Source organism: Parasteatoda tepidariorum, chromosome 1, assembly GCF_982258835.1.
Source record: "Parasteatoda tepidariorum strain Cologne lab strain chromosome 1, Ptep-v5.0, whole genome shotgun sequence".
Classification (NCBI taxonomy): Eukaryota; Metazoa; Arthropoda; class Arachnida; order Araneae; family Theridiidae; genus Parasteatoda; species Parasteatoda tepidariorum.
In genome coordinates, this window is record NC_141755.1 from 49,929,557 (window position 1) to 49,954,639 (window position 25,083).

General features: G+C 29.3%; 1 protein-coding gene across 1 annotated transcript in view; it reads right to left on the bottom strand.

Moving 5' to 3' along the window:
• Positions 1-25,083, bottom strand: part of LOC107449023 (uncharacterized) — a 116,118-nt gene that overhangs the window by 41,115 nt on the left and 49,920 nt on the right. Inside the window, exons 3-4 of the mRNA XM_016064418.4 lie at positions 13,025-13,215; positions 11,228-11,378 (exon numbers count right to left, since the gene is read on the bottom strand). Of these exons, the coding sequence (XP_015919904.1) occupies positions 11,228-11,378; positions 13,025-13,215 (342 nt within the window). The remainder of the gene's footprint in view (positions 1-11,227; positions 11,379-13,024; positions 13,216-25,083) is intronic.

Genomic DNA, 25,083 nt, shown 5'->3' on the forward strand with positions numbered 1-25,083 from the left:
CTGGGATCGAATCCGGATCACCTCAATGGTAGGCGAGACCTTCATCCCTTTAGCCCCCTTGGCTCTATTTCTTACAATTTAAAATAAACTAATGAAAAGTAACTAATAATTAAATAAACTAATAGTTAATTAATAAACTAATTAATAAACTAATAATTAAATAAACTAATAAATTAATAAACTAATAATTAAATAAACTAATAATTAAATAAACTTATAAAAAATTAATAAACTAATAATTAAATAAACTAATAAAATTAGTGAATGCTTATTAAAATTTGTTTTTGCATGGAATTATCTTTACCCAAATGAATTTTATAACTGTATGCAGAAAAAATTTTTATATACTTAAAAATGCTTTGAGACAAGGTGAAATATGCAAGAAGTAAAATTAACACCAAGGAGTCCAAACTTTGGACCGCTCTCCTGGTGAAACTATTGGGATCATATTTTCTAGATAGTAGCTACCCTCTATATTTTGTGGGTCAGAAATCCGTATCCGTCAAAAAAAGTTTTTCCAGTGAAAGTATGTTTTTGAGTCTGATTTTCTAACCTAACTTGTGAGATTGAGTCCTAGAACGTGAAGATCCGATCATTAGATCAAATGTTACTCACAAGGGAAACTAGGGAAGTGTGACTCGCCAATTTTGAAATAAGCTAGTGGGATGTATGCCTTATGAGGAATACTTTTAGAGGGTGACATTCGTTTCGGCCCATAGAAGGTCCTATGAGAGATGAAAAATAATTCAATATATAGAAAAATCGGTATTTTATTACTTCAATGCAAACTATTAGTTAATGTAATTGTCTCAAACTCCAATTAATTTGAAGTTAATTGTTAATTAATTAATTGGTTAATTAATAAATTGGTTAATTAATTGGTTAATTAATAAATTAATTCATTATTAATTAAATATTAATTATTTATTTATTAATTATTAATCATTTATTTATTAATTATTATGTATTTATTAATCATTAATTAATTATTAATAATTTATTAATTAATTATTAATTAATTAATTGATTTGCAATTACATACTCCAATTAATTTGGAAGATTTTAAAAAAAAAATCAAAAGAATTTGATGTCAATTTTTTTTTTAAATTAACCTAACAGGTTTTTCTGAAAAACTACAGATATATAAAATTTTCGAAATCAATTTTGACATTATATGCATTATATAGTACGTGAAAGTACCACAAAATTAATTGGAGTATGAGACAATTACAATAACTAATACTCTGCATTGAAGTAATAAAATACCGATTTTTCTATAAATTGAATTATTTTTTATCTCTCATAGGACCTTCTATGGGCCGAAACGAATGTTGCCCCCTAAAATTATTCCTCATAAGGCATACATCCCACTAGTTTATTTCAAAATTGGCGAGTCACACTTCCCTAGTTTCCCTTGTCAGAGTAATCCGTTTTTAATTTTGCGCACTGTACATAATTAGTATAAAAATGGTAATAATTGCTTTTATTTTATTTAGTTTCCTTACCGTTAACTTATTAAATTCATGACTTGAATCATTTATCTCTTATAAACCAATCTAAGCAATCAATCGAAAGTTTTTTTTTAATTGCATTTAAACAAGTTATTGCATTTTTTTGTACAAATCAATTTATGATTCCGCATCATGCCACAATTTACGAAGTCAAGCTTTAATTAACAAGTCCCACTTTTAACTCCTTTGTTATGTCAACGTAATTTATCAACACATTTTAATTTCATTCTTATCGTCAAAATACCAAATCGTATACAAAGAAACGACAATCAAACGCAAAAGAAGTAAATGTTTTACAATGTTTGTCGCAAACAAAGTAATACTCGTTATTAGTGAATTGACATAGCAAACCCGAATACTAAGCAAGCGCTAACTGAGGACATGAGTGTTGCCATTCTGAGATTCATTAGTTTTCAGCACCCGTCGTAAGCAATTAAAGTCACTCGATCACACAATACAGGTCAGGAACAAACTTCGAATAATTACTCTCAATTCTCACTTCATCTGCAAACAAAAACAAAACTAATGTTCAGTTCAAAGCACCCTCCTCCATTGGCGTGAAGAAAAAAAATAGAAGAAAAAGGTCAACACTGAAGACGTTAAGAATTGTTCCTTTAGCTCTTAACTCACGAGTATGTTCCATATAACGGTTTAAGATTTCAGAATATTGTTCTCTAGCGATCAGGTGAAATTTCCTGGTGTCATCTTTTCACTTGCCAATTAAAAATGTGAATGTGTTGCAATTGGAATCGGCTTCATTTTCTTTTCTTTGTCGCCAAGGTGTGGATCGTTAAACTTTTGCGAAATGTCTGTTTACGCATTTTCTTTTATTCCGGTCGCCAATTAAAAGGGTGTTTTATCGAGTAATCGATGGAAATTTTTTTGTATTGTTTCAGTGATTACTGCGGAATGTTTTCACTGAAACTAATTAAGAAATGTTGATATGCCGCCACTGCATTTCGAATAGTCTCGCTCAAGAATAAATTTTGGAAAGTTTTTTTATAATCTATTTCCTTAATTCATAAAGACTAAAATTTTTTTATCTAGAGCAGACTAATGAGCGTGGAAAACTTTTACGACCCTCATAAACACGGAAAGATTTTTAAGTTAAGATAAACTTACTGCAGAATTATTTTTTCTCACGAACTTAAAACAATAATTTAAGTAAATCTACCTCAAAAGTTCTTTTTTTTCTTTCATTTCTTTATACTGAATTTTTGAAACATTGTTGCTCTTACCCTCTTTTTGCGAGCGTTGTTTTTATAAACGAGTAAACTATTCGAAAGCTTACAGAAGCTTAAGATTTGTTAAAACTTAATGACGTGTATAAACAACGAATAATATATAATCCATATTGATAACTATATACTACTTGGACGTCCAGATATAGCTAGCTAGATTAGAGTTCACAAATGGGCGTAGTCATAGAATTTATAAGCAAGATTTGGTCAATATGATAAAAAAATGACCAATCAAAAACTGGACTTCATTTTTTATCACAATATAAATGGAGCCGAGGCGTCTCAGGAGATAGAGCATTCGCCGGGTGAGCCGGGTTCGAATCCCAGGGATTTCTGGTCCAGTGCTGACGTAAAATATCCTCAGTGGTAGACGGATCATGGGTTAGAGTATATATATATATATATATATATATATATATATATATATATATATATATATATATATATATATATATATATATATATATATTATACATATTAAATATTATATACATTAAATACAGCTTACATAACTTTCAACATGTTAACCATATAATTACCTCCTTTAACTCTAATTTAAAATAATAATTCACTTTAAAAACATTTGATGTGTTTAGCTTGAAAGTTTTGACCAAAATATCACGGGAAACAATTCTTAACATAGCTTTGCAATCTTAAATATTAATTTCGTTAAAACTTTTTGTTTCATTTACTTTCGAACCTCCTCTTCTATCTCTCAACAGTTCCCATGATTGCTTTGCATTCACAATTATTTCAGTAAATAAAGAAATGATTCATTTAAATGTCTGTACTAAGAATGCACCCTTTTTGGATTATGATGCATTAGTAACCAATTTCCCTTCCTGAAAAAATTTACTTTGCAATCTTTTTCAGAATCCATTTGTGACCTCAAATCACTTCTCTTGATTTCAAATGACATTTAAGACAAATTATACCCTGTAGACGTAACAAATTTGGTAAATTCGCACATAAAATACAGTTCTTATAACGTGGCATCGTTGCTTAGACATTTAATCATTCTCCAGTTTCTCTAAAAGCTCATTCAATGCTTTTGTCACTGAAAGTTCATAATAATAAGAATAACAGAAAATAAATTTATAGAATAAAATAATATTTAAAATCATAGTTATTCTTAAGCATTTTTGCTGAATTAGCCAGCTTTTCTAAGTTTGTTTTATACTGGAACCCTGAATAATCGACCTTCTTTTGGCGGAACCCCAAGACTTATTAAATAAACTTCATTGGTAATTGTGGAACACATTAATTAACGAAATGCAATTAATTAGTTCAAAAATTTATCCTAATTTAAATTTTATTAATCATTCCCTAAATATTAGGGAGACTGGAAAGTAATGTCGTTTCAGTGCATTTGATATTTGTTATCAAGATTTTATTTTTAATCAATAATGTATTCACCCTCGTTAGCAACAACCCTTCAATGCTGTATCGAAAATGAATCAAATGGATAAAAAAATGAATTGGTTTCTTAAGACTGACGAATATTCACTACGCCGAAACTACATTACTTTCCGGTCCCCCTAATATTTAATGAATGAATGAAGAATGAAATTTTTTCATCATATTGTTTCATCAATATATAAATCTGAAAATAGGTTTTTATCTCAAGCAGTTGAATTCACAGGTCTGAAGTGGAATCTAGTCTAGAATCTAGTCTAATCCTTCCGCGGGTTCCACTAAGGTTCCGCGGAACACCATTTAGAAACCACTGAATTAGACTGTAGCTGAAAATTTCTGGTTGCATCGGTTAACGGTAAATATTTAACTTATTCTGAAATACCACATTTACATAAAGATAATATGTATGATCTATTGTTTGCACAAGTTCAACAGGATCACATGATAAAATAATAAAAAACAACTAATAACTGATTTTAGACTTATGGTTTTAATTTTCATTAACAGATCAATTTCTAAATTTTCCAAAATAAAGGAAAATAATATTAAGGCCAGTATAAATCTTATTTAAAGAAATAACAAATGAAGATAACTTCATTGATGACTTATCAGTTCCATATGCTAAGGACGGCTTAACCTATCTCTATTAACTTCTTTTTTTACTGAAGTTCAAACTAAGTGATTTTTAAATCCAATGAGGAAACATTGCTCGAGATAAATTGTCTTTAAATTTTATACACAGACATATGAGTTTCAGATTAAACTTTAATTTACAATTTAATTATGTAAAATTCAAAACAAAATAAATATGTTTGATCCTGTAACGGTGTTGTTCTCTCAAAATGAAATCGTTGAAATAAAAATAAAAAAATTAAGTTTTCTCTAAAAGTTTTGTCTGCAGTGCAATTGAAAAACATATTATTTTTCTTAAGTAAGAGATTGACATTGAAGTAATAAAATAATATTTGCAAAAATAGAAACTTAAAAATTCTCTCAATACTGATAAACTTTAAAAAATATGATTTGATAAAATATAACGTCCATTTCGATTTCGGACAGCCTATGAAACTATTTCAAAACTATATTCGATATCTACTTTAAAATAAAGAAATGAAAATATAAAAGTTTTTATACTAGAAGACTCGATAAACTACTACGAAAAATTCCTTCTTTTTCAAATACGATTTAGGATTTCGCTCCATTTTTTTTTCTTTTTATTTAAAATCTGCATTTTTCCATTTTTGTCCTTTTTCACTTTTCTTTGTGGCAATACGCATAGCTTTTAGGGAAAAAACAGACAAGCAACGTTTTTCAGGAGAAGAAAAAAAAATACTCAGATAATATCTTAAAAGCAAAAAATGCGGGCTCAGTGCAAAAAGATTTGGCCTTAGAAATAGAATACAAAGGATGCAAGAAATTTCCGGAATAAAATTTAGAAAATTATTACTTCTGCGTTTTGACCATTAAACTACATTTTTTGACAGCTCCAACTTTTCAAAAAACTAGACATGTTTACATTATTTTAAGCCACACATATACTTCGTGCTAGAATAAAATTTTCACTACTGGAATTTTATTCGAACTAAAAGCGCCAATTTTTTTAAGTTCTATCAAGTATATTGAATTAAAAAGGTAGTGTGAACTTAATTTCTCAAATTTTAAGCGTAAACAAAAGGTTTTGTGAAATAAATGTTTAACCATTCATAAAATTTGTAACTTTATATCGTCTCCTTTCAATAGTCATGATTTTTTGAAATTCTATTGAGACCAAAATGGTACAAGAAATGATTCAAACGTAGAATCTTGAGACAAAGTACTTAAAAAACCATTCCAAAATAAATAGATAAAGCAATAGCGTGATCTAAAAACAGCCGTTTTGGCAGAAATAGTTTTTGAAGATACTATCACTGATATGGCAATGCTAATCAAATCTCTATAATTCTTTTGAGAAAAAAATGTCATTTTTGGATACTATTTAATTGTTTACATCCATGTAGATCAGAAAATGATGTGGCAGAGCTAATCAAAAATCTACGATTCTTTTAAATAATCTATTAAAAAAGATGTCATTTTTGGATACCATTTACTTGCTAACAACTATGATCAGACAATGATATAGCAGTGCTAATCAGAAATCTACAATTCTTTTAAATAATCTATCAAAAAAGATGTCATTTTTGGATACCATTTGATGCTAACAACAGTTCTGACCAGAACATAAAACTAATTGAAACTTGCATGTAGAAAACAGATCAATCCATTAAATAATAACACGATTGTGTACAAACCATTACTGGTAATTATCATTCAGAAGACAGCAATAATGTCACAATCTTACCCTTGGAACATTTTAATACCAGGAACATGCACCCATTCTTCTCAACACCAAATGATTACTTAGGCGTAATTTATGCAGAGAAAGCTTTGACGAAATGAGCCATAATGTCAAGGAAGACAAGCTAGAACATTCCTCAGGGCATTAAGGTGCCGATTAAAATGTGCCAAATCGATTGTTCTAATGCTTGTCCTGATCAAACTTCGTTGAGGAAACAAGATGCATCACGGATACATCAGCAAACTCTTTCTCGCAACCTTTAGTTGGATAATGATTACCAGAGGATATTAAATTATGTAGGTTTGTAAAAGATAACGGAAATTTACTTTAGCTTAGCTTTAAGTGAAAAAAAATACTTTTTTTTACCTTTTATGCTTTTCGCAATTCTAGGTTTGAAGATTAATTATTGGGGGTTTGTAATTTTAAAAAAACTGAATGACTGGAATTGCAAATTAAATTCAAAACACTGCAGATCAGTAAATTAATTAAGAGGTGTAAAAAGCAAATGTACAAATGTCCAAAATATTATTCTCGGTTTCATTTTAAATTTTAATAAAAAAAGAAATAGATTGCATAACTCATCATTTTAATGACTGTTGGATTGCAGAAACCCTTCTCACCATCTTTAGTAAGTGTTTCGCAAACAAAATTCAATACAAATTATTACAGGGTTGGCTAGTAATTCGACTGTGTATTCATTTGAAGTGTCAGCGGAAATCTAAGGGGAACGATAGAATTGATCAATATTCATGGAGAAAAAAAATTCCGTCAATTTTCCGTTCTCATGAAATATCCTATTTATTAAATTTCGTGTTTCAATTTGCATTGTACTAGGATTAGCAATTTTGCACAATTTTTTTGATGTGAAAAAGTTTTATCCGAGTGCAAAAAGATATCAAGTTGTTATAGCAAGTGTATTAAATCATTAATAAATGAGTTTTTTACACCAAATAACTTTTCATAATGAACAAGACAAAGAAAATAATGAAGAATGTGATAATTTTATTAACCCTAAACATGAAGAATAAATATCAATAAAGCTTAAATCCAATATTCGAAGCAAATTTATATTAGACGAAATGCACGGTGACGGAAATAGCTTTTGATCTAATGACTATATTTTCACTTACTAATATGCAATTTTACGGGTTTGAGTGTCTAACTTTAAATATGCTAATTAATTTGCGAGAATGGTTAATAAGACACAAAATTTTCATTCTATCAATAAAATTTTAATTAACATCAAGGGACTTAAACTTTTTTTCCTTATTACCCAACTATTCGCACCATATTTTGTTTAACAGATCAAGATTGCAAAAGAAATGCATGCTTGTTCAGAAAAAGTACGTTATTAAATAAATTCTTTTGTATTTGCTCAATGTTCATGTTAAATAACATACGAAGATAACGTACATTAAAATTAACTTACGAGAAAATAAAAAATAACAGCAACATTACATTACAGTTTAAACGCAAATGCTGCAAATAAAAAACATTCAGTAAAAAATTTAAAATTAAACCAGCAATCAAACTTTTATAGAGGTATCTATTCTGGTCTATTTTAGAGGTTTCTTTTTCTTCTCTGAAAAATTTTTTCCCGCTTATTTTTAATTTTTTATATCTCAAACACTCGTGCAACTTTTAGATTAGCTCTGGATACTATGATTTCTACTTCTTTCTTCTATCGATATACGAGGAACCATTCCTAACTTAATTAAATGGAAATCAAAGAAATAGATCAACTGATCATCAACAAAAACAACAACTATAGTATATAGTTATCGTTGTGATTAGTAAAAACTTTATTGAATCTTGAAATGGTTAAGCTGTTGCCATATTTCAAAGCAGCAACGATATCCATCCTGATTGGCAGTTTGAAGTGATACTTCCTCTGAACACATCTCCCCCCCCCCTCTGAAATCTTTTTATGACCAAATATTAAAGTGGATCAAGCTTTTAATATTTTTTGACATTTATAAAATTTCCATTCCTTCTTGCAAAAAAAAAATATCACATCAAACAGACAATTTTTTTTTACTTCTTAACTTCAAAAAGGAAGCCAGTGATCATTTGCAATATTTTCTTCCCCATATAAATTGGATTTCTTTTTTAAAATTTAAATTATATTTAGCAACAGCAAAAGAAAGATTTGTTTATATTCTTAAAAAACATTATTCATAAAAAAATTTTTGGTTAGTATATAACTCCTCACAAATGGACTAAAAATAATCACTTTAAACGAGAGAATTCAATTCCTTTGCTAAAAAGCAAACTCTCGCAAAATTTTTTATTTGTTTTTCTTAATTATCTAGAAATGGGACTAAATTTACTATCCACAATTTTTGTAAATTTTTAATATTTTTAAAAGGTCATAAATGAACAACGCGAGGTCTCAGTGGTTAACTCACTGAGCTGTCATTATAAAGGGATTTGGTTCTATTCCCGTTGGCGACTTCAATCCAACATCACATCATCAAGCACCAGCTTATCAAAAAAGTAAAAGGGGTCTCAGCATAATGCTGAACACTTTGTCAACATCATGCCATTGGTTACAAAATTGTAGAAAACCCTGACTCACAAGGGACTTTTATGGGTATGCTTTTTGAATTAACGCCATTCCTTGGCGTCAAAAACTTGGTGGTTTTAAAAATTAAAGAGAATAAGTAAAGAAAAAGCAAAATGGCTATTTTTACAAAGTAAAAAAGTGAGCTTTTTTTATTGACAACGATTTATCTAATGCGAGAAAATGATATATCATACTAGCTAAAAGTTTTCAATCTTCCGGAAATCCTACTACACATTTAAGAAAAGTATTTTAACTTCAACTCGCGTTAAATCAAATGTCAAACTAAAAACATTCTTAAGCATATTTGAAAACAAAGATATCGCCAAGCTTCCGAAATACGCATCCCATTGTGAGATTAATTTCATCGTAAATCCGGCCGCCAAAGCAGCAGTCAAGGCCTTTATCAGATGATAGTTGACAGGCTTTGTTGCATTGAAGGTTCCAAAAACACAAGTCTTTTAGGGGGTGTTATTAATAAGATGATCGTGCCTTGTTGGCTTTTTGGCGCCCTCCGGGGATATTTAGCCTGTCAGCTATCTCATTTGTTACGACGCTCAAAGTAGCACCTTGATTCATGCTCAACGTATTAAAAGGCGGGATAAATCATGCTGACTGATGGAGCTCTCTATTTTTGATCTCTCTAGAAAAGTAATAACACGATTTAGAATATTATTGGATTTGGAAGATTAAAATTACAAATTCTACGGGTGAAAGGGGAAGAATGTAAATTATTCGGCGATTGTAATTTCGATAATTTGCCTCACCAAAGAAATTATTTGATTTGACCGATCGATTTGCTGTTTGACTGATGTGTTTTTATCCGTTTCATTATAAGACTTTTTTTTTCATTTTTATTCCTTTATACGAGAGGAAAATATTTAAAATACGTTCTAATAATCACGGAGAAATTTGCCTATTGTGTACTTTGAGCAGTCGATGGAGTGTAAGAATAATAATTTGACTTATTCTGCGGATTTTACAAACGTGATTCAATAATTTCCTGTAGGAAAATTGCTATCTTTGCCATTAGAAATCTTCTTTTATGCTCGATGTAGACAAACATCGAAGCACCAGCTGCAGTTATCTTCTGCGTTAGCACCATGTTTAAATTTGATAGATGGAAATATAGTGGAGTTTCAATTTGCTACCATCGCAAGTTATAATTTGCAAGGCGTTATTCAAATACTACTTTTGCCATAAAATAGCTTTTGTTATGGGTAACATGAGAGGTTTCACTTTTTCTGAAATATTTTTTAACATAATAACATTTCAAGGTTGACACTATTTGAAAGCTTAAAAGTCTGTCATACGTTCGGATTATTACAGTTTTTACTTAAAATTCAAACTACCCTTTTTAAGAGTATAAAAAAGTTATCAAACATCCCTACTTAATAATGGTTTAGCAAACTGTAAGAGAGATTGGACCGATAAAAATATTTAAACCTATGCTGCAATAATAAGATATCTAAAATTTTGCAAGCCATAATTATGTCTCAAGAAACATCAAAAAAACATTTCCGGATGAAAAATAAGAAATATGAACAGAAATCCTTAGATAAATTTAGTTTGTATCCGCAAGCTGAACTATTTAAAAACAATTCCATTATCCGTTTTTTTTTTATTTATTTTTTTATAATTTGCGAAAATATTTCGTTATTCTTCCTTGCTTCGCTTTTCTCAATATACTTTTTGACAGCGGTAACTATCAAAAAATTTTGAATTGAAACAGCGGATCAAACCTCTAGCAATTTTGAAAAAATAATTAACTCATTAAAATAAAAAGTTAAAATAAAAAGTTAAAGTAAACAATAATTAAGTTAGCTTTTAGCATGTTATTCTCTTTTTCCAAATATGTTATAAATAAGAGACCCAATAAGAAAAGATTTAGTAACAACAATAAAAAAAATTCTAGATGAAAATTATATTAAATGTGATTTCTCCTTGATTTCATTTACAAATGACTAATAGGCAGGAAAAAAACAGACGCTTTTACTTAATAAAATGCGAAGACTAACGAGTGCTCATCAGATATGTAAATGTTTAAATACGAAAAATGTAGGGTTTCTCTTTATCCAAATACTGCTTTTGCAATGGAAGCATATCGAGATAAATCCAAAACCAGAGAGGTAAAATGTTAAATAAAGAGTCGGGTACTTACTACGCCCTTATTAATTAGACTTTGCTTTGCCCGACTAAGGGTGACGTAAGTAAAGAGTCCGGCTCCTTTTTGCCTCTCCTGGCTCGTCCTCAGGATGTTGAGGAGACAGCTCACCCCTTCATGTACATCTGACACAAATTCTTCCAGAAAACTGAAATGAAAACAATACTTATAACTAAGGCAGAGGGTGCTCTTCTTGTTTTTCAGTGGCGCCATCTGTGGCCAAGAATACGACTTCAGCCACGCATACGTCCCAACCCTTTTACAGGGCGGACCCATTCACACATCCATTCATTCATCAACAGATCATAATTTTGACTTGAATCAGAGAACGATCGAACCAGTACCCTCTGAAGTTTGATTTGTTATGGGAACATGGAGGACTTTCGCTACTCGACAGATTTAAAGTGCATCAGTCATTTTACTACACGGGGAGTCTTCGGCCGGCGGGGTTCGAACCCACGAACTCTCGGACATGGGCCCAGCGCCCTACCGACCAGGCTATCCTGGCCAGCTTTATCTTACATCCATGATGCAATATTTCCGAACATAAAGTTCTTTAAAAACTTTGTTATTTAAGTTAAATTTGTGTAGAATGATACTAAAAATAGATTTAGTAGGTCCATATAATGTTAAAGCCTAAAATCAAGTAACAGAAGAAAAAAAACTTTTTTACTTTATGTTCTTTGTGGTATTATCTGAATTTAGCATAATTTTTATTAGTGACGAGTTTAGAGATGTTTAAAAAAAAGTCTCAGCAATCTTACCTTCTTTTTTTCTTTTTTTTTTTGCTTTTGAAACAAAACTAAGATGAAAAATAATTTGCAGGTACTGTAATAATCTGTAGCACCTGCTGCCGTGCTGGAGAATTTCTGCTACCGAGCCTATTTGTAGATAGAGTTTTTCATCGTTGCGACCAGGATTTGAGTCCTAGCTGTAAATGGTTAGTTCGTGTAATGCTCCGGGTTTGCACCAACTTCAATACAAACAGAGCCTAATGCTTGACCTACGTTTTTCTTTACCTTCTAAGTTACCTTCTAAGTTACTTTCAAAATTACAAGACTTCGGAATTAAGCATTATGAGTCGCACATTTCCTAAATGGATCGCTCACTCAACACTGGTCATAAATAAATTAAATATGTGTTGACTATGTGTTCTGTGGCTAATAATAATATGTCGAATAATATTAATTGGAAAAAATTATATTTCCTACAAGCCAAATAGATATCTTTGTCTTAAACTCAAAAAGAAGTTGCAAAAATGTTACTATGAAACTAAAAAAATGTGTTGCAGGTTTGCTTTTTACTGTACTTAATACCATCGTAAATTTACTCTACTAAATATTATATAGCTGAATAACTTTAGTTCATATCCTTGAACAAAATGTTAAATTCGATATTTCGAAATTTCTTTTTTCTATAAAATAAGTGAAAAAGCATATTTCAAGCATATAAGCTTTGCGACAAATAAATCAATTATTGCTTCGATTAGAAAATGAAATTTGATCTCATTAATTGTTCTAAGTTCGCATTGATCCCAAAAAGCAACCTCAGCTCTGGATTGTTAAATGCATGTCTTTCAGAAAGCATAGTAATATAAACATAAACGAACATCAATCACACGCTCCTCTCACTTTTCAAACAATGGGAACAAGAATTTCGGATCCTCGCCGAATTGCCGCTAGCCAAATCTAAACGACTTTCCAAGACCATTACTTTCGATATCCATTAATCCCTTCGACAGTGTTAAGCCTAAAATTTCTTGAAGATAAAATTTCATAAAGGAGTGAACCTTACCTAAGATACGAAGACTGAATGTCCTCCTCTAGTCTCCTGAGTAGGAAGGACAACCTAGGGATACCAACGGATAGTGTCTCGTCCCCTGGGTGACCGACACCCGGGTCATTTTTGCGTCTTTCTGCAACAAGATGGCGCCGTAGATAAAAGGCATAATCAGCAGCACTCATAAAACGAGGCCGTAGAATACCCTGAGGAAAAAAACATTTTGTTAAATATTTCTTTCAAAAAGATAATATTTCAAATAAGCAATAAAAATTTAAATCGGTAGATGACAAACGATTAGATTTTGTTAAATATTTAGAAAATTGTTACGGGTTGTAAAACGTTATTATATTTATTATCATATTATTATTGCTTTATATTATATTTATCAATGTTATTATATTTTATCTATATTTGTTATTGTTATTATATTTATTATAAAACACACAACACAGAAAAACATTATGCTGAAGGAAATAGCAACTTAATATATCTTTAAGGAATGTATTATTGTAAATATTTTTAAAAACTTTTGAAAAATATATTCAAAATATCGAAGTCATCTAAAAGCGCATTAAAAAATCATTAAACTTGCATAAAGAAATTTTATTGATGTAATATAATTTAAATTTTCCAAGCAAATACACAATTCTAATTTGTGACCCACGGCTCGAAATTGAAACTTGTTTTTTTATATTTGTACAAATACTCACGTTATTAAAAAATTGGGGGGGGGGGGAATAAAGAAAACAGATCAGATATATTAAAACTCTTTGCACTATAACCTGACACTATAACTTATTGTTTACACCTATAACATTATTACTCATTATACTTATTATTACCTATTATTTCATTATACTTATTAATACTTATTATTTACGTAATATGTTGAAAAACAAAGATAGCTTGCTTCAAAGAATTTGAAATATTAATTTTTTATTAGTTTTTCATTCATGTTAAATGCCTTTCCTTATTACATTTTCAGTATTCGCAAGTATTCGCATTTTTATATAATTTAAATATGTTAACAATTGGTTGATATTGTACAGATTCACGAAACATTTAAAATTATCGGATTATATTTCGTAAAAATAAAATATTAAATATTTATATTTACAAATAAACAAACGAATTAATTTGTCTGCAAATTAAAATTTGCTAAATTATTAGTTTTAATTTACAAAAAATTGCGAAGCTTTTCCTAATATCTTCTAATTATGAATGAGGCATTTCTTCATGTAATCAAATTGCACCATTTTCATAATAAGTATAAAGAGCTCTTGCTAAAGTTATGAAAAACTATTGCAGAAAGTGAGTCGTATCAAACATGCAGTAGTTAGAAAATTAAAATGCGGGATGTTAGATAAAACATTATATTTTCCCTATACAAATGTGATGTTATAAAAGTGAATATGTCTGGTGATTACTTTTTTTCCAATAATTCATGCACGAATTAAGAAAAATTTAAAAAGTAAAATAAATGAAATTTTTGCATATATAAAACCATTTTTCTTAAGCGTTTTAATCCGTAATCCACCCTAAGAAATTCCAGATCAAATTTCGATAAAAAAGTACCGGCCCTCAATGTGGCAGTAATTTTTACCGTGAAATGTATTTTTACTGGAACATGAAACGGAAAAAAAATCTTATATACCGGATTTCTTACAATAAATTACAGCGAAATCACTTAAACTCCCTAATTAAAAAAACTGTAAAAATTATGGTATAATATTTTACGGTAAAAATGGATTTTGTGGATGATAAACCCAAAGTGCCGGTACTTTATAACGTAATTTGATCCAGACTTTTTTACACTGTAGTTGGCAAAATTTTAAAAATTTTTTAAAAACTTCATGCGTATATATTTATATGAATAGTAATAACTTAAGGAAATGACTATCTCATTAGTACGTAATTAAAAGTCGAAATTCGTTTTTTTTTTTTTAAAAACGCATTATATTTATCTTTCTTTTTATTCTGAGTAACCGAAAAGTTAACTGAAAATTTATAAAATAGATTAAATTAAAAATTTCGCCCATCGTGTATACTTCTTTTAGTACTATATGATGTCAGAAATAACAGACGTGATAGTACAGTGCGCTTAAGAAAATACTGAACGCTTTAATAGTAATTACAATTTCTCAAACTAAGATGCTAAGATTAAAGGTACGCTGATCTAACATTAAATATGCTAATTAATTTATGTAGATGATATTTTAAATTAAAAATTTATGCGCAAAAACGTACGTTTTCACCTTAAACATGCTTTTTTTGTCGATGGATATGAATTCTTAATCCTCAAAATATGGGAAGTAACCACAATATTGAATTACTATCACATACTTTGGAATGGAGAGAGGTCGCAGGTTAGATCCCTTAAATGTCTATTTCCATAAGTTTCACAATTGTGAATCTTGACAAGACTATTTTAATTCTCTTCAGTAGTTCAAGAGATATGACGAAACATGAAAAAAGTGAAATCGACAATACGTGAACAAAAATTTTCGACTGCTGTCCTGGCAACATTTGGGAGCCATATTTAACAAATTACGGCTAGCCTTATATTTTGGCAGTTAAATATTAGATTGCGTCGAAAAAAAGTTATGTTTATTTTTTAAAAAAAGTACGTTTCTGTTTGAATTCGTATCCTAAAATAGTGCCTGCACTTTTTAAATAGCTTATTTTAGACCAATCTCTCGATTGGCCTAAAATAGTCATTAAGATCATTAAGATTGCTAGTTAATGTGTGAAAATCCGATCAATTAATTGAAATTAATTGAGTTGTTCCATTTTTATTTTGCACACTTTATATTAATATCTCTCGGAATATATCTAGTAACTGGAATTATTCATTTAGATTTAAAAATAAAACAATTAAGTAATTCAAACTATCATATCTTTCTTCATCCAAAAAAAAAATATTATTATGTTTAGTTGAGAAAAAAATAATCATACTTTTTTCTGCTAAACATAATCTATTATTTCCTTATATAATCCACTATAAAAATTTTCCATTTTTTTTAGAGTGAAATATGTCTTAGCAAACAATACGGGAAGAAAAATTAATAAAAAAAAAGGGTTAGAGAAAATCGAGTGAAAGTTCTTTGCCCTGAGAATAATTAGGAAGTAAAATCTATTGAAATAGGAAGAAGAATCAAACTTCCGACAAAAACGTACATAATTTTCTCGAACAATTAAAATACTATCAATTGTCATTTACAGCGAAACGAAACAACTAGCATGCAAAACAGTCGGTACTTTGAGAAGAAATGTCGCAAAGTGGTTAAACCACTCTGCAATTCCCAAGCATGTCGTTAAAACTGACGTATAATTCGTTTTCATGTCTGAAGTAGAAATTATTGTTGGTGTATTCTTACAAATAACAGCTATGCATTTAAACACAAATAGGTTTTTATTTGGCAGGCTTTATTGTTCGCACGACTTAGGAAAAAAACTGGAATTATTTTTTTTTCCAGCTCAATATTTCTTTTCAACTATTCTTTTATTTACGCTTTCTCGTTTTTTAGATTGTTAATACTCGCCTGGCAACACTTTAAGAAAGGTGAAGTTTATTCTATAACAAATTTTAAAAGTCAATTTTTAGGGTTAAATAATTTTTTTTTAGTTCTAATTTGCTGTGAAATATTGGTAGCAATAAAATTTCCTCGCCTCTTACGAAAAATAAAATAATTTCTTATAATTTCAATAATTTAATTTCTTATTTTATGGTGTATGTCTTTATGAATAGTAAGAAAAGAGATTAAATCAAAATAAAACTGACTTTTATAAAGCAATAAAAAGCATGTACGAAACATAACTCGCTTCACAAAAATGACCCTACGATTTGAAACAAAAATGTTTTATTTAAGAAACCAATTATTTAATCTAACAAAGATTTGGAAATAAGTTTTTATGTTCTTCAACAGATGGCGCTATTAACTAGAATATGGGAAAGATATGTTTAGTACATGACTGACCATTTCAATTGAAATATTTGAAAGGGTAACAGTTATATTTGTCCTTAAAATGCTCCTCGCTGTCGAAAAATAGTGGCATTTTGAAAACATCACTTTGAACTTTGCTTCTCTTATCAGCTCTATCTCTTGACGAACTTTACAGCTAATTTTGAAATGTAATGAGAATAAATTTTTCTGCTTAATACAAACCACGTAACAAACTGTACTCTTTTATTCCTTTCCGTTGTTCTTTAATTGTTATTTTAAATCGTTGATCTTTTATCCAACCATTTTATCAACTATAATTAATTAATCTGGAAAAAGTAGAGACTTTTATTTCAAGCAGATTAAGTAAAAATTAATACCTAGTTGAGAAAATATCGAAAACGTCAACTGTCAGTTAACAGTTAATTTTTTATTCTTGGGTCAAAAAAACATTATGATTAAATTAATTAACATTAATATTATATTAATTAATAAAACATTAAGCTTATATTAATTAATAAAACATTAAGATTATATTAAATAATAAAACATTAAGATTATATTAATTAGCAAAACATTAGGATTATAGTAATGAAAAAAACATTAAGATTATATTAATTCTTAAGCAAATAGTTTATCAACTTTTTGTAAAATGTACTTTTTACAAGCGGACCACAGAATGAAATTAAACCTGAAGAAAAATAATATGCTATTTAGTATCATCACCAAGAAAAATGAGAAATAAAATAAACTTTGTAATCATCACCTCCATTGTTTATCAAAGAGATTGAAGTTCCAAACTAATTAAATAGACTTAATATAAATAAAATACTCATTTACGTAAATTATAGTTCGAACCAAAATGAAATTCAGCTAGAAAATTTCTTTCAAAAAATAAGCCTTGTAAATTATTTTCAGATTTAAAATTTTTAGATAGTGCTTCATTTAAGAATTATAATACTTGTACTCATTGTCAACTAACTAATCAGAAGAAAGTGACAGTTTCAAGAAGCTTGTTTTTAATACAAATGCTGCATGCTGTTTTTATGTTGTTTAAGACCCTGTAATTAAAACTTATAGTATTCAGATTTTACCGTTTTATGTCTCTAAATTCTAAATAAAATATGCACATTAATAAATAAATATTTATATAACAATAAACAATATTTATGTAACAATAACAAATAATCATAATAACGCACACAAGGAGAAACAAATTCTGGTAAAATTACAGTATTGTATTGTAATAACATTTGTTATAAAAAACAGCAACATAATTCTGATTAATAAAACCAAAATATATAGAATTCAAGCCATTCATTTGGTAATTTTCCATTCATTTAGTCATATGGTAACTGTCCTATGGTCATATTAGTCATATGGTTCACTGGAAATTTTAGTTTTAATTACTGCATTTAGTGATAAATACAAAACAGAAAAGTAAATTTAACCGAATAAATGGTTTTTATGCCGTGCTCTAAGGTATCATGATGAAATTACCAAATTTTACCTCTTTCACTAAATTTTATCATACATTATAAATCTATATTCTATTTTTCATTTTACCTAAATCATTACCGAAACGCTTAGTTAAAAATTACTGAGCTTTTTGGTGTTCCCATTGAGTCAAAAACATTGTAAATTTTACCATATTCTGGTTGTTTATATCTCACTTTTTTTCTCAGTGCGGTATAATAAGCAATTATGAAATGATAAAACAAAAAATTAGATCATTTTAAAGTATTTTTTAATTTGTTCAGAATTTTTCGTTTGCTCCTAGTCTAAAATATTTAATTTATTAGATCAAGAGAGTGGTGATTTTAGAAAAAATAAAAATCAGAATTTAAAAAAAAAGCAATTACTATTTATAATATATAGATATTTATGTTAAGCGTGAACTTTATTTTTCAGGGCAAAAACTCAGAAACTGAAACAAAATTAAACTAAAAAAAAATAAATAAATAAACGACCTAAACTTTTTTCAAAACGTTCTCTGAATTCATTATTGAATCAACGTAAAAATAGAAAAGCATTATTATATATCAAATTAAATTATTCGTTCGTGTTATAGACATTTTATATACACACCTACGTAGACATGCAAAGCATTAATACTGGATTTTTTATTAGCATGGAGAAAAAGAATAGCTCATAATTAATTATAACATATTTTGTCTTATCTAAGTAGCCAAAGGAATTTTCTCTATCACCTCACAAAATGTACCCATTGCTCTAAATCTTATACATTTCTTCTGGCGCTTTTATTAACGAAGATAAACCAAATTATGAAAAGTTCTCTAGGGAGGAGTCTGCTCAGAATATTAATTTGACTTCGTTGTTCACTAAGTTTGGTTCCTTTTTAACCTTCGATCAATGACCACTCGAAATCAATCGAGTTTTTCTCGTGTAAAAGATTTTGATAATCACCCGTTCATAATATTAGAGATCATTATGTAGGTTAGGGTATAAATCGAGCATGTAATAACCGATTATATCTAATTATTTGTAGTTGAAGAGGAAACAATTGTAAATACATGATTTTTAAACTTCCTTAATGATCGCTTGCATAGTTAAAAGTTCGTCTGCTTTTCAATAACCCATAGGGTGTTAAAAGACAAGTAGTGATTTTAAATTGAGTTCACGGAATAACTAATTCTGAAAAATTATCTTCTTTAAATGGTGTTTTAGAAAATTGGAACACTTAATTGAATTGAACTTATTTATATTTTTTTTTACTTTTTTTAAATTTTCTAAAAAAGAGTTGCCATGAACAAGAGGGTCTTCTTGAACAAGTAAGCTATATATAAGCTTTTCTCTGTTACACGTAATTAATTCCCTTGTTTTTAGTCCATTTTCGTGAATTTTCGGTGGCATAATTTAAATATTTATGAACCACTTTTGAAGATTTCCCAAGTCCTTCTTGAGTTTAGCATAAATCCTTGTTCAATATTGCCTCCAACTCTGCATGGCGCTTTGGAAAATTCTGGATCAAATTACGGTAAAAAGAACTGGCACCTTGAGTGCAGAATCGGTAAAATTCATTTTTACCTTAAAATTTTATACCGTAATTTTGACAGTAATATTTATTTAATTGCAGTGAATAAGTGATTTTGCAGTAAATGTTACTGTAAAAATTATGGCATGTCTGTTTTTTTTTTGTACGCTAAGAAGAACTGGAACTTTTTACCGTAATGTGATCCGGAATTTTCTACAGAGTACATCGTCAAACGTTTCTGGCTTTCCTTTACCTTTGTAATCCTTCGTGTCATAGTTTTCACTCTTGAAACATTTAAACCAAATACCCACGTGATGAAACTGATGGAGAATGGGCCCTATAAGCCTCATTCAAAAATTAGTGAGCTTCAACTGATTATTTTTTCTTCTGAAGGAGTTACATAAATTTCGAAATTTTTAAAATTACTTTAAATTAACTATCTCAACAACTATGACATGTTAAGAATATTTTTTTCCAATGTTATAAATCAATTGGACTTAAAAAGCTGGAGAAAATATTTTCAGAATTCCTCCTATCAGGCTCGACAATCAGGAGTTGAAAATTGAAAAATTGAGTTTTTGTAAATTCTCCGTTTTTTTTTTTTTTTTTTTTTTTTTTTCTTTTTTTTTTTTACAGTGCTGAGTATAGGTTTTCTTAGAATCTTTCTATAGGAAATAGTTGTAGAGGCTGTTGGTTGCGTCAGCTCAGATTGCATGGAAAACTGAGGTAGAAGGATCGAGGATGGGAACGAAGGTAGGAGGACGAACCGAAATAGTTCCTGCGCGGATGAATACCGGCGGAGGAGCATCAACCGGCGGCCAAGGCAGGGAGTGAAAAGGCTGAAGTCCAGTATTTAAACAGATGACAGTTTGCCTTCGAGAGAGGTTGTTGTGCAGCGTCCGAGACTTCGTCCCGGTATCCCAATTTCTTCCCGGTGACGCCCACCTGCAGTATGCGACATTTACAATCAAAAGTTTAAGTTTTTAATTGTTCTTTTTATAACAACTTTTAATGTTTTTAAAGAATAACTTGTTAATTGGAGTTTGTGAAGTTTCGTAGATGGTTTGTTATCTTTCAATATTAAAGAGGATGTTTCTTTGCCATATTGTTTCATTTTTGAAAGTCTTACATTCCATCACCGAACCATATACAATAGTGCACATTTTTTCTAGATAGATTTGAATAGTAATTGAACGAAATACATTTTTCCTTATGTCAAAGAGGGCATGCATTCATGGTTTATATTTCACCGAAAATGGTACTTCTGTTGCATGCAACTCTGCTAAATATTCAAATTTATTTTTTTTAACACTACATTCAATTCTGAAACATTTTCACTTACTAACAGAAAATATTCAGCTAGATTTGATTTATATAATTTAATTTATATTTCAGATGAAATTATCATAAATTCCCCTGATCACCTCGAAATTATTTTGTTTTCATTTATTTATATATTTACTTACTTATTTGTAAATAAATTATCCATCTGGGTCTGCAAAAACCATCGATTAAACTTACAAGAAAACGTTACAAAGTATTATTATTGTTTCGCTGTAAGCTCAAAGTTAAAATAACATCATTTTTTAATTAAAATTTTTTAAAAAAAGTTACTGGAAACAAGCTTTTTTTCAACCCTGTAAAGCCTATGTTGCCCCTTAAAAATATAATCTGAGAAATAGAGCTCCCCTGAAATAGATTGACAGATTTGGAATTCGAAAAACAATATCGTTTATCTCTTGACAAAGCGAGACGCACAAAAAATAAGAAATTTAATTAAGTTTTATTAATTGCGCATGAGCTACAAGAATTCTCAATATAATATAATAATTACATAAATAATAGAGAATAAAATAAAAATTAAAAAAATTAGGTAAAAAACAATAAGAGAGAAGAAAAGAAAATATTTTTAAAAAAATTAAGAATGCGAAATACTAATAATTCACATAAATTTTTTGTACACTTTTTATAATTTTTATATTTTTTTAAAAATTTGAAAATTTATTTCGTTGCCTTGTTTTTATTTGATTAAATTATAATAACGTGGATATACACACACGCACCGAAGAGCCATTACATTATGACCACCCTCCAGGACCTTCTCGACCAGGAACAATGTTTTCATGGGGCACATTAGGACCCATAATCCTCATAGAACAATCCCTGACGTCTGTAAGCTACTTGAACATAGTTGCAGACCAGGTTCACCCATTCATGGCAACAGTGTTTACCAACAGGATAATGCACCGTGTCATAAGGATCGAATCGTCATGGCTTGGTTCGAGGAACATTCCAGTGACTTTCAAGTCATGTATTGGCCCCCAAATTCACCTGACCTTAACCCAGTAGAGCATTTGTGGTCCTACTTGGAAAACCAAATTCGTGCTACCACGCTACCCCCTCGCAATGTGAGGGAATTGCAGGACCAGTTGGTGAGGGCTTGGTACCAGAAACTCCAGACTACCTATCAGCACCTTGTGGAATCAATGCCACGGCGGGTGCTAGCAGTTTTGAGGGCTAAAAGTGGTCCTACATGTTATTAACAGGGTGGTCATAATGTAATGGCTCTTCGGTGTATATATATATATACATACATCCTTAAAAAGAACATAAGGAAATGTCCACTTAAAATTTACCAGCGTCCAAAATTTCGACAGAAATTTTCGATCTAAAAAGCAATTAAATCCTTAAAAAACGTTTTCTTTCTTGCTTGAAATGTCTTTTTCCACCTTTTTTTTCTTCCTTTCTTCTCTTTATTTCATTGATCAAACATCACGCACGCTCTTCTTTTACTTTTTCTTTCATTGAACAAATCAAACTACTCGCTTTTCTTTTTTCCTCTTCTTCCCAATCGAAGTTCAATGCCAAGGAAAAACATTAGGTCACTTTATTTACGATTCTCCCTCCGGTAAAAAAAAATTTGTTCTTTCTTTATTTTATTTCTCGAAGAAACAAGAAAAGTAAAAAAAAAAAACCGCCTAAGGATTATTTGCTCGTAGATGACCACACAAAAACCTTCCCGGTAATAATCTACCCCAAAGGCTTTTACGTGTTTTATCGACGCTGCTCTTCTTTTTTAAAGGACGTGTTAAACTTTGTAACAAACAAAAAAGTAAAGGGACAACTGTATATTTCATCGAGAGCAATGCCAAAAGTTCCGTCTGAAGATGACGCCAAAGTTGCCTAAAAGCAATTCCAGTTTATGCAGTGATTATTAATAAAGTATTTTAACATATTCTTTAAACAGACATTCACCTGAGAGATATCTTTCTCAGCTCTTTACCTTTTTGGGCGTGCCTTGTATGTTATTTCGATTCGACATTTCCTTAATTATAAGTTATTAATGCCAATAATGCATTATTGTTGTAGCTCAATACGTAGTTCAATGTGCCAGTTGTACAGTAAATTAATCTGCAAGAGTGTGAATTATTTTTTAACTGATTCTAAATGGATCTATTATTCGTATATTTAGTTCCTTTTTGTTTTCAGTTTCTACTATATGAGGCGCATTATCTACTGCAAGGCGTGAAAAGGGAAAAACACGACTTAAGAAATACCCTTTGGACTGAAATTTGGTGTATTAGTAGTACACCTTAAGATTACAAATACCCATATTCTTATCATGAATACACCTTAAGGGTGTTTTGTTCTAACCCTAAAATAACAACGGGTATAAAACCAGTAATCACGAGAGAAACGCATTTTACTATTTAAACAGTTGAGGTTTGATATGCACTGTGTATTTCTTTATTTTCCTCCTTTTCTCATTTTTTCAATAAAAATACTTTTAAGAAATATACAGCTCAAAAATATTGGTAAAACAATTTCTGAAAAACAATCAAACTCGAAAATAATTTTATTACTTAAAAAATAACAGTATTTATAAAATAGTATTTTATTTTATTTTGTCTTCTAACTAAGGTTGAACAGTCAACCCAATTCTGAGTTCACAACTATCATTGTTCAACTCAGTAGCCCTATAATTTTGAACCCAATTCAGGTGACAAGTAACCTCCTGAATTGAGCATTGAGACAAACTAGCCTTCGTATAGGACTTTTTGATGGACCTAATGCGCATTTGCGTTACATGCAGAGGAAAACCACGATGCAGTGATGATCCGTGCCGGAAGCAGAATTCTACCAGCCAACGCTTGGATTCGAATCTGGGTTGCCTCACTGAAAGGCAAGTGCTCTATCCCCTTAGCCACCACGGCTTACTTTTAATAATACAAAAGTAAGATATTTATGTAATTCATTCATATAGTTTGACAAACACGAATCTAGAAAAAAATTATCTCAAAAGTAATGTGTACTAATAATTTATATCTGGCACAGTTAATAAAAGATGATTATTGGTATGTTTGATACGTTTCTAAACTTTATGAAAGTAAAGAAGATTATTTTTCAACAGGCCTATTTCAAAAACGATGTTTATGTAGACTATCATATTTTATTAACTGTGTCAGATGCCAAACTATGTTTATGATAGTTTTTATCCAAACTCTAACTTTTAAAACAAATTATGTGAATAAAACTTTTTTTTAAATCTAGTTCCTTAAATATAACAAGCACTATTTATGAATATTAATATTTTATCAAAAGATTAATTTAATTTATTATTGCAATTAAATTTTCAAATAATATCTTCTATATAAAAATCACAATAAAACAAATTATTAACTATTATTGATTTTATAAAAATATATATTATATATATATTATTATATAATATATAAATAATATATAAAATATATATTATTTATTTTATAAATTAATAACGATTAAGAATTAATAATACTTGCAAATGATATTTTTATTTTTATAAAATCTAATTTAAAAATGAAGAAAAGGAAATAAAGTTATCAAGATTATTTTTAGCTTTTAACATTGGTTTTTTAACTATTTTAGAGAAATCCTTAGGCGGATATTGTCTTGAATTTTTCCATAAATGGATTTTTACTTAGCACACTTTTCGAAAGGTTAGAGTGCGTAAAATAATGTTTCAGAATAATATTTTTTGGAATTTGAACTTATGACAAGAAATTATTCTGATTGACACCAAGTTTACATTGAACCAAATACATCTCCTTAATCACATATTCCAAATATCATATTTATATTTAGTTACACCCAAC